The following is a 10,305-nucleotide window of genomic DNA, read 5'->3' on the forward strand; positions in this document are numbered from 1 at the left end:
GGTGAGATATGACCTTTTGAAGGTGATCTATGTAGTTGTGCTGAACCATATAGGCTATTTTGCTAAATGCACGTGGAGCTTTGAGAATGTCATTTCTGTTTCAAGAATTGAGCCAAAGCAATCGAGAAAAACTGTAACACACCAACACACTCACACAGGCACATGCGTGTCATGTATATCTACAGGACATGCAGTACACTGTTTATGCACACACCTTCTTCCTTTCCTCATGCAAAACTCACCCTGCCTGTCCCCTGTCACCAGTCCACTACTCATATCACATGACTTTCCAGCACACCCCTACCCCCCCCCCCCCACACACACACACTCACACACACACACCTCCACAGAACGCTAGTCTGGTTCTGAGTCGAGGCTCTCTCTCTCCTCTTATAGCATCGGGCGAGCGGACGGGACACGCACACACACAACAGGTGCCTGTCTGAGTGTGAAATACTGGCTGAGCCGTCGCCATAGAAACACTCCGACAACAAACATGGTTGGAGAAATGTAGTCATCAGTAATTGCAAGTAGATTGCAGCTTTTCTGTTCTATTAGCATTGATTGTAGTTTGGAAGGTTTTCATTGTCTGTAATATTAGTGGAATTTTATTAGTGAAATATAAGTCGCTTTTTAAAAAGAGCAGCACACTCTCTGGAAACTGCATCTATTGCTGCTGTTTTGTTTGTCTGGGTCAGGTTTGGTTTTGTACAACTTACTGGTGTTAAAAGGTAGTTTAGGAATGGGGCCAAGTATTTATTGATGTTATAAAAAACATGTTGCTCCAACTTAAGGTCAGATTTGGCGTTATAACACGTTTTGTTCTGGCAGTTTGGGACCACCTACAAGTGTCATGGTTTATGTGGTCGGAGTAACAGGCTCCTATATCTGCCTAATGATCCAAAACCTTCTCGTTGGACATAAACCGGATCCACATCCATGAAACCTACCCCATTCCCCTCCTCTCCACCATCCATACAGACACATGTCTAACCTAAAGGGACCCTCCTCTAGGTCACTCTGAGATATATACCCATCCTCCTCCAGCTCATACTGAGGTGGGGAAGATTGACAAATACCGCAGGATAGGAGTCTGTCCACGTTTTCATGGACACTTGAAGTATCTTGTCTCTGTTCAATGTTTGTCCCCCACAGAAATCAAGGCATCTGTGAAGTGGGATTGGTGTGTGGCTTAAGGAGAGCCCCAGATAGACTGGTGGAACAGGGATACTCTCCTTAAGCTCTCCTTGAGGGTGGGTGACGCAATGCGTCTCCTGAGAGGGATCCCCTGACGCCAGGATCATCTTTGATCCTGCATGATCTGCTATTGATCCGATTTCCGCCTGAGTCAGTGGATATGTTCGCCCCGCTTGTCAGTAGGGTATGTCAAGGCTTTCAGAGACAACCTCTCTCTCTGTCTCGATTTCTCTCTTTCTCTTTCCATCTCTCCATCACGTTCTTTCTCTCTTTCTCTCTGTCTCTCTCACCATCTGGCCTCCTTTCCATCTACTGCTATGGAACAGAATATGTTTTTTATTCCCAGTCGCTCTCTCTCTCCCCCCCCCCCCCCCCCCCCCCCCCCCCTCTCTCTCTCTCTCTGTGTCTCTTGGGTTGAGGTGTGTGTGGGGGGGGGGGAGAGAGAGGAGGGGGTTGAGGTGTGGGGGGGGGAGAGAGGAGGGGGTTGAGGTGTGGGGGGGGGGAGAGAGGAGGGGGTTGAGGTGTGTGAGAGGGGGGGAGGAGGGGGTTGAGGTGTGGGGGGGGGGGGGAGAGAGGAGGGGGTTGAGGTGTGTGAGAGGGGGGGGAGAGAGGAGGGGGTTGAGGTGTGTGAGCCACGCTAACTGGGTGAACCTCCACCCACGCGGTGTCCACATGTTAAAAATACCGCAGGGATCACAGTGGCAGTATTAGTACCCTCCGGCTCCTGGCGACAGGCACACTTGGACTTTGTTTTGGCACACAGACCCATCTGACAGCCTGCCTTATCCTGGCCCTCAGAGAGTCTGCAGTCTAGACGCTTCGCCTGGACACTCAGCAGAGCCCACACCCCTCATCTGGTCTTGTCTGCACCCAGACCTGCTGTAGGAGAGGGAGAAGGAAAACTTACAGTCGTGTACCTCAGAACTGAGTCTGGGGGGTGGGTGCTAAGTTGATCCCAGGGACTCTCTAGGGATGTGGATCTGGAAGTCTGTTGGTGTCGTCTAGTCTGCCCCTACGTGCATTTGTGTTGGGCTTGGCAGGAGACAGGTCAGGACTTTGATACATGCACACGGCGTCCGAGGATCTGGCCTACCTCACCACCCTCCACCCCCGGGCCCCCCTACCCCCGGACCCCCAACATGTGAACTGGAAATGGCACCATAGCTCCATCTTTCGCACGGGACTCACTCCGACGCTGTGCCCAACCTGTTTGGGAACCTTCCCCAAGCCGCCGCCCGCCCGCTCGGAGGTCGGCGCCAGCGCTTGCTGACTGTCTTTCTGACTGTTGCGCGGCTGGTCAGGCTGCTTGTGTTCGACCGCTGGACGTGGTGTGAGCGAGGAGAAGCAGACATGCGCGAGCTCATCCCGGTCCCGGCCCGGAAACAGCGGGAGAGGCAGCCCAGCCTCCCGGCCCCCTCGCCTCCCCTCTCCTTCCCCGTCACCTACACCATCCAGACCTCTAAGAAGTTCCCTTTCTTCCACTTCAAAAAATGCAGGTACGAGGCGGAAAATGCCTTCTCCTCCAACCTGAAGCTGGTGGACTTCAACATCATCGACACGCTAGGGGTCGGGGGATTCGGACGCGTTGAGCTGGTAAGGCGATTTCTACCTGTCAGCTTTTACCTGTGCGGTTGGATGTGTACGTGTGTGTGTGTGTCTGTCTCTGACACGTTTCTCCTGCATGATGAAGTCACTTTCTTCCAGGGATAAATGACAAACCTTGGACTTTCCAACAGACATTCACATGCCAGGCATTCCATAATGAGCTGTAACCCAGCTACAACACCTCCTGAAAAGGCTTGGAAGCAGTCATAATGCATTCCCAGACCATTCCTAAGACTCAGGTCTGCTTCACTGGTCCAAACGTTTTGGCAAGTCAGTTCAGAACCAAGGAGTGTGGGATTATGCGAGACATCAAACCGGTTTGATGTCAGTCTGACAAACTGGGTCTCCATGCTGGGCCTGTGTGTGTAGGGGGGTGTGTGTGGGGGTTTATGGGTATATCATTGGGGGCTGGGGAGGTTATAACTGGGGTATCAGGTCTCTGCCATGAGGAATACCTCAGGGGTTATTCTAAGTGAGTTTCCACTACGAGCCTCACAGAGGTAACAGGAGAGGGAGGTAGCGTGTGACCTGCAGTGTTGCGTTGCATCAATGCAGTGGGGACAGGGGACGGAGGGGAAGTCTCTTCAATCATCTCCTGCTTCTGCATTCTACAATGGGTCTGTACATGGCCATGAAGATTAATGTTTTGTTTTCGTTTTTCATGACATCCAAAGTCTAACTGACCTCCAGCCTGAGTTTCATATCATTATGAACAACTCACTGTAGAAATATGTTGTTACTGATTTTGAATTTATTTTGTTAAGTCATTCTGAGCCGTTGTCATGTCCAGTGACACGGCACACGTTCGCTGTTTGAAATGACCAGCTGAGAAATCAACAGTAGCTGTTTGTGATTGTCAAGCAGGCTGTGATTATCACGGCTACTGTATGTGAGGCTGCACTAACAAGGAAGCCCTCGATCCCAAACACAACAGCAGCACAGAGCCGTGTAAAACACACACACTCTCGGAGGAGGGACAGGAGAGACAGGCATGGAGAGACAGGAGAGACAGGCATAGAGGGACAGGAGAGACAGCCATGGAGGGACAGGAGAGACAGGCATGGAGGGACAGGAGAGACAGGCATGGAGGGACAGGAGAGACAGGCATGGGGGGACAGGAGAGACAGGCATGGGGGGACAGGAGAGACAGGCATGGAGGGACAGGAGAGACAGGCATGGACAGGAAAGACAGGCATGGAGGGACAGGAGAGACAAGCATGGAGGGACAGGAGAGACAGGCATGGAGGGACAGGAGAGACAGGCATGGAGGGACAGGAGAGACAGGCATGGAGGGACAGGAGAGACAGGCATGGACAGGAAAGACAGGCATGGAGGGACAGGAGAGACAGGCATGGACAGGAAAGACAGGCATGGAGGGACAGGAGAGACAGGCATGGACAGGAAAGACAGGCATGGAGGGACAGGAGAGACAGGCATGGACAGGAAAGACAGGCATGGAGGGACAGGAGAGACAGGCATGGACAGGAAAGACAGGCATGGAGGGACAGGAGAGACAGGCATGGAGGGACAGGAGAAACAGGCATGGAGGGACAGGAGAGACAGGCATGGAGGGACAGGAGAGACAGGCATGGAGAGACAGGAGAGACAGGCATGGACAGGAAAGACAGGCATGGAGGGACAGGAAAGACAGGCATGGAGGGACAGGAGAGACAGGCATGGAGAGACAGGAGAGACAGGCATGGAGGGACAGGAGAGACAGGCATGGAGGGACAGGAGAGACAGGCATGAAGAGGCGGAACCAAAGAGGGTGAGTGTTAGAGTGGGAAAGGGACGAAGAGGTCGAGAGGGGGGAGAGGAGGGAGAGGGAGGTTAGGTGGGAGGGATGGAGGGGGGGGGCTAGGAGGGGAGGGGGGGCAGACAGAGAAATGTCGCATTGCGGTTTGTCTCTGAGGATTTCTCCGATAAGGCAGCCAGTGGTAAGGGAAGCCCTGGGCTTGTCCCCCCAGAAGGGATGCCCCTGTGGGCCCCCCAGACCCCCCTGTGGACCTCCTAGTCCCCAGGGCTAAATAAGGCACTGCGGCATCTTCCCTTTGCGGGAAAATAAGTGGCCTTTCCAAACAGCCAGCCCCCTGCCACCACCACCCCCATCTGACACCCCTTGCTCCATGGCCTGGTTGTAGGAAGATGACCCCGGGGACATTTAAGAGTTCCCGTCAGATCCCCAAGACGCAATGTGAAGAACGTCTGCCCCCCCACCCCACCCCATCTCTCTCCACCTCCAACCCCTGTCCTCCTCTCTCCAACCTCTCTCCACCTTTCCCCACCTCTTGTCTCTCTCCCTACCGCTAACCCCAACCCCACCCTCATCAACTTTTCCCCTCCCCACTGGAGTGTATATAGACCATGAGTCATAGGACTATTCCTGATCGCGCGAGGTAGCAGCCAGGCTGAAAATAAACAAACCACAACACACTTAGCGCCTAGGAAATATAACGTGTTTACGGCCATGGTGTTACTTGATTGGTGATTTCCGCATCAAACGCCAAATCAAATTTGATTTAATCAGCCCTCTTTACAAGTGTCACAAAGGGCTTCACAGATGCCCATAGAACTTCACCTCAACCAACCGAAAGCCCCAAAGAACGAATGAAAAACTCCCAAGATAAGAGATTCTTTACGACAGATAACTATTGAAACACTCTTTATTGTCCTTTCAAATGACAACTCTGTGGCACGTTGGTCCTCCAGGTGCAGCTGAAGAGCGACGAGGTGAAGACCTTCGCCATGAAGATCCTGAAGAAGAGACACATCGTGGACACGAGGCAGCAGGAGCACATCCGCTCGGAGAAACAGATCATGCAGGAGGCCCACTCAGACTTCATTGTCAGGTACACAAACACACACTCACACAATAAGTCTGTTAACAGGCAAAATACATTGATCGATAAGTCAGCAATGCAGAAAAACTAAAAGCCTCCGTCTGAGCAGATAGCAGAACCCACCTGTCCATGTAAATTAGACTTCCTGCTTGTTGTTGTTATTCGTGACTTGAACTTCCTGTCTTTTCCAGGCTGTACCGGACCTTTAAAGACAGCAAGTACTTGTACATGCTGATGGAGGCTTGTCTGGGAGGAGAACTCTGGACTATTCTGAGGGACAGGTAGGGTGACACACACACACACACATACCGCATATCTTACACTCAAACATACACGCTCAAACATACAGACAAGTACATAAATACAAACACATACCACACACAGAGAAACACAGCCATACACACACACCACTGTAAACGAAAAAACATACACCCACATAGTTATTTTCCCACATAGCCACACACCCACACACAAACACCCTCTCTCACACACACAGTCTTTACAGTGTTCTCCCTCCTGCCCCCAGGGGTTCCTTTGAGGACTCGACCACAAGGTTCTATACAGCCTGCGTGGTGGAGGCCTTTGCTTACCTGCATTCCAAAGGCATCATCTACAGAGACCTCAAACCAGAGAACCTCATACTGGACCACCGGGGATACGCCAAGCTGGTGAGGAGGACAGGAAGGCAGGCAGACAGACAGGCAGACAGACAGACAGAGAGGCAAGAAGGCATGCAGGCAGGCAGGCATGCAGGCTGGCAGACAGACAGACATGTAGTCAGACAAGCAGCCAGACAAGCAGGCAAACAGACAGACAGACAGACAGACAGACAGACAGACAGACAGACAGACAGACAGACACAGCTCATTGGTTGTCCTCCATTTCTGACCGTAATTCCAGGTGGACTTTGGTTTTGCCAAGAAGATTGGGTTTGGGAAGAAGACGTGGACGTTCTGTGGTACGCCGGAGTACGTGGCTCCAGAGATCATCTTGAACAAGGGCCACGACATCTCAGCCGACTACTGGTCGCTAGGCATCTTGATGTACGAGCTCCTGACAGGAAGGTAAGGGTCTCTCAACCTGCACCTCTCCCTGCTGGAGACGTATACAGCATTTACATGCTTTATTGACTCTCCCTCCTCTCCTTCCCCTCTCCTCCTCTCCTTCCTCTCTCCTCTCCTCTCCTTCCTATCCTCTCCTTCCTCCCTCTTCCTGTCCTCCAGCCCTCCCTTCTCAGGACCAGACCCCATGAAGACCTACAACATCATCTTGAGAGGCATTGACATGATCGAATTCCCAAAGAAAATCACCAAAAATGCTGCCAACTTAATCAAGAAACTATGCAGGTAGCTCACACAGGGGGCACTGTGGCTCTTTTGAAAAGAAAAAAAAACATGTGACTGTTGGCCGTGGTTGGTGGTTGGTTAGGTTGTGGTTGACTTTAAAGGTCAGTTAGTAGTTTATTCTCATTCATGACGTCTACACCAACAGAGACAATCCGTCCGAGAGACTGGGAAACTTGAAGAATGGAGTGAAAGACATTCAGAAGCACAAGTAAGTCCATGCACGTCGTCAGCCTTGATATCACATGGGAACACTGTCAGAAGATCAGTAGGACCACAGGTGCGGTGGAAAGTTCTCCAACCTCACTCACTCGTCTCCTCTCTGTCTCTCAGATGGTTCGAGGGGTTCAACTGGGAGGGGCTGAGGAAAGGGACGCTGACTCCTCCCATCATCCCTGATGTGAGTTTTGCACCGATCGATGGGTTGCACTGTGTGAAGCCTTATGACGCAGCTAAACTCTCCCGCCCTCTCTCTCTTTCTTCCCTCAGGTCTCGTCGCCCACGGATACCAGTAACTTTGACAGTTTCCCAGAGGATGGTGACGACCCCCCTCCTGATGACAACTCTGGATGGGACACTGACTTTTAACCCCTGACCTCCCAGATAGCTAGCCAGCCTTCCACCCAACCTCAACTATGTCCCCCAGCTACTGCCCCCACCTGGCCCCACCTTAACCTGGATTACCTCTGCCTGGGTCCACCTAGGACCTGGTCCTGGGCCTGGGCCTGGGCCTAGGTCAAGGGTTAGGGTTAGGGTTAGGGTTAGGGTTAGGGTTTAGGTCTTGAGTTTGCATTTTGAGCCTATAGGTCAGAAACTTGGGATGGCCTTCTTGCTAGACTTGGCTGCTGATAGACATTCAGACATTCAGTACTGTGAAGGACATTCGGAGACAGACGGACAGCGAAAGAGGACGGTTGTCATACTCTGGGTCACCAAGATGCCTTCTCCCATGTAGCTCCAGCCACGACGTCAGTAGCCCCGGTCTCTGTCCATCTCTCCGTCTCACCACACCCACCTTCTGAAGGACATCCGGGAAGCTTTTCGTGGAGCCTCGGACTGGCCTGGTTCTGTTGACAGGGACCATCGGACCTAGACAGAAACACACTGACATTGATTCTACCTTGCGGAGAGGAGGATTGACTGAGACAGAGAGAGAGAGAGAGAGAGAGAGAGAGAGAGAGAGAGAGAGAGAGAGAGAGAGAGAGAGAGAGAGAGAGAGAGAGAGAGAGAGAGAGAGAGAGAGAGAAAGAGAGAAACTCCACACCTCTTTTTGTAGCATATTCAAACTTATCTTCATGCCATCACATGCTACCACCTGACTAACGCATTATTAACATCACTGTTGACCACAGTTCAGGACGGATTCACTTTGTCTTTTCAATCCTTCATTCATCATCAACATTTTATTTTATGAAGTTTCTTTGTACATGAATTCCCATTTGAACATGCCACTTTATGACTTGAGCACATAAAGAAAATGTATTGTATATATTCCATTATAATATTTGAACATTAAAAGTAAACATACACACTCACCTCTCTTACAATGACAATATGGTTTGCAATGTTTGAACATTACTTGCCATCTTAGTTCTCAGAGCCATGCAGTTTATTTTACATTGTTTTGCCTAATTGTGTTGCACAGACTGGTTAGTCGTTTATACATTGTTTAAGAGGCAGAAAGGTTCAAATATATTGTCTTTTTATTTTTAAAACATTGACAGGATACTATGAAATGACAAAGATGCACACAGGTCTGTTTCTTACCACAAGGGGGCAACTGGCACCGGAGCAGAAAGCGAATATTTACATTTTACTGTTAATTATCGTCACACCTAAGATAACTTGCATGTTTAAGACTGGAAGTGAACATCAATTTTTAACGATCGATCATACTGATTATTTCATTGGGTTGAATTGTCAGCATGCCGTTTTAATCATATTATGTTGCCATTCAAAACGAATTCACTTTACCCAAGGCCTCACTTCGAAACATTTTACTGTGCTCTGGAAAACACATATTTCGTATTTATTGCAGGACCAGAGGTGAATATTTGTGTACGTAAATATTTAGTGCTTATATTTTTGTGATATGTATTGATAAGTATGTTGTACTCTACAGTATGAGTGTCCTTAATATCAATTTGAATATTTGTTTTTATTTGTCAGGAAAGTTTCCCTTCGTTGAGGTAAACTAGTACATGTTATAGTTTCCACATTCATTTGAAATTACATGACTATTGGCATTAATAACATTTTTGAGAAAAATAGTGCCTTATTTCAATGGCATCTCCAAAAAGCATATTCAGCCGCTTGTGTTACCTTGCATGACACGGTTAAATCAAACCTAAACTGTCGTCCTTACTCTGCTTGCTGCTTTTTTATTGTTCAGCTATATTTATATGCCTTTTCTTACAATAAAATCTAACTTTTAATCCAGACGAATTTGTTATGGTTCGTTTATAATGGTCAATTTAATATGCCAGTCCTTCAGTCAAATTTACTGTCATTTTGAAGTGTGGGAAGTGGCCTACAGTTTATCCCCAGGCAACATCATCAACAGGCAATCAGGAAGGCTCTGATCAGACCTCTAACAAGATAACTACGCTCTTGCTCTTTCCTTTGATACACGTGCCTCCTCACCGCAGGAGAGCGTTCCAGAACACCTGACACTCCGGGTGTAATCTTTTACTCCAAACTAAACAACCTGTCCTTTATTTTCTCATTCTAACACAACTGATAGTGTATTTATTTAACACTTCGGAGACAAGGCTGTACCAGAGGGGTCTATTGTAGCGTGAACTGATTAAGCTGCAACCAGGCATTTCAAAACAGGATTACCTGGCGTCCAACCAAATGAATTTGCTGAGTACAATGTCTGTTAAGACCCGCTAAAAGCCGAGCAAATGGACTGTTTGTGAGAATGCCCTGCCTGTTGAAGTCCGATTAGGACAGCGAGTACAACGTCTTTTGATCTGCTTGTCATCAAAGGCTCTCTCTACACAGGCGCTACTTTACACCACCGCAGGCTTTTCGATGTACAATTAAAACAAAGCCAAAAGACCAAAGAATCGACATGAATGCTGCCAATTCACGTTTAATGAAGTGTATTGAGCGTTTGTTTTGTAGTGGTCTATTATAACCAACCCTTGTCAACAACTTCAAAGCCGGGGAGGGTTCCCAAGTTTTTTTTTTTGTCTGCCAAGCACTTTTGAAACTGTTAAACGTTGAGAGTATTTTGTTCCTGCAAATTCCAATGGTTCAATACGTTAATGTCTGACCACAGATTCGAACTTTTGTAGAATATCCATGTTATTAAA

The 10,305-nt window shown here is 49.1% G+C and overlaps 1 protein-coding gene across 1 annotated transcript; it reads left to right on the forward strand.

Annotated features, from left to right (window-relative positions):
- The first annotated feature begins 1,821 nt into the window (after positions 1-1,821).
- LOC124464580 (cGMP-dependent protein kinase 1-like) lies at positions 1,822-9,424 on the forward strand. The gene is made up of 9 exons (XM_047016491.1): positions 1,822-2,790; positions 5,512-5,651; positions 5,834-5,923; positions 6,169-6,310; positions 6,543-6,706; positions 6,866-6,988; positions 7,134-7,196; positions 7,319-7,385; positions 7,475-9,424. The coding sequence occupies exons 1-9, from the start codon at positions 2,548-2,550 to the stop codon at positions 7,571-7,573; spliced, it is 1,131 nt and encodes a 376-aa protein (XP_046872447.1). The 5' UTR covers positions 1,822-2,547; the 3' UTR covers positions 7,574-9,424.
- Positions 9,425-10,305: the final 881 nt, after the last annotated feature.

Source organism: Hypomesus transpacificus, unplaced genomic scaffold (genome assembly GCF_021917145.1).
Source record: "Hypomesus transpacificus isolate Combined female unplaced genomic scaffold, fHypTra1 scaffold_389, whole genome shotgun sequence".
NCBI lineage: Eukaryota > Metazoa > Chordata > Actinopteri > Osmeriformes > Osmeridae > Hypomesus > Hypomesus transpacificus.

Bases quoted from the DNA above. Each gene is read 5' to 3' on its own strand.
- LOC124464580 (XM_047016491.1), top strand. From the start codon at position 2,548: ATGCGCGAGCTCATCCCGGTCCCGGCCCGGAAACAGCGGGAGAGGCAG. The intron at 6,311-6,542 runs GTGAGGAGGACA...CCGTAATTCCAG, and splicing joins ACCGGGGATACGCCAAGCTG to GTGGACTTTGGTTTTGCCAA. The intron at 7,386-7,474 runs GTGAGTTTTGCA...TTCTTCCCTCAG, and splicing joins CTCCTCCCATCATCCCTGAT to GTCTCGTCGCCCACGGATAC.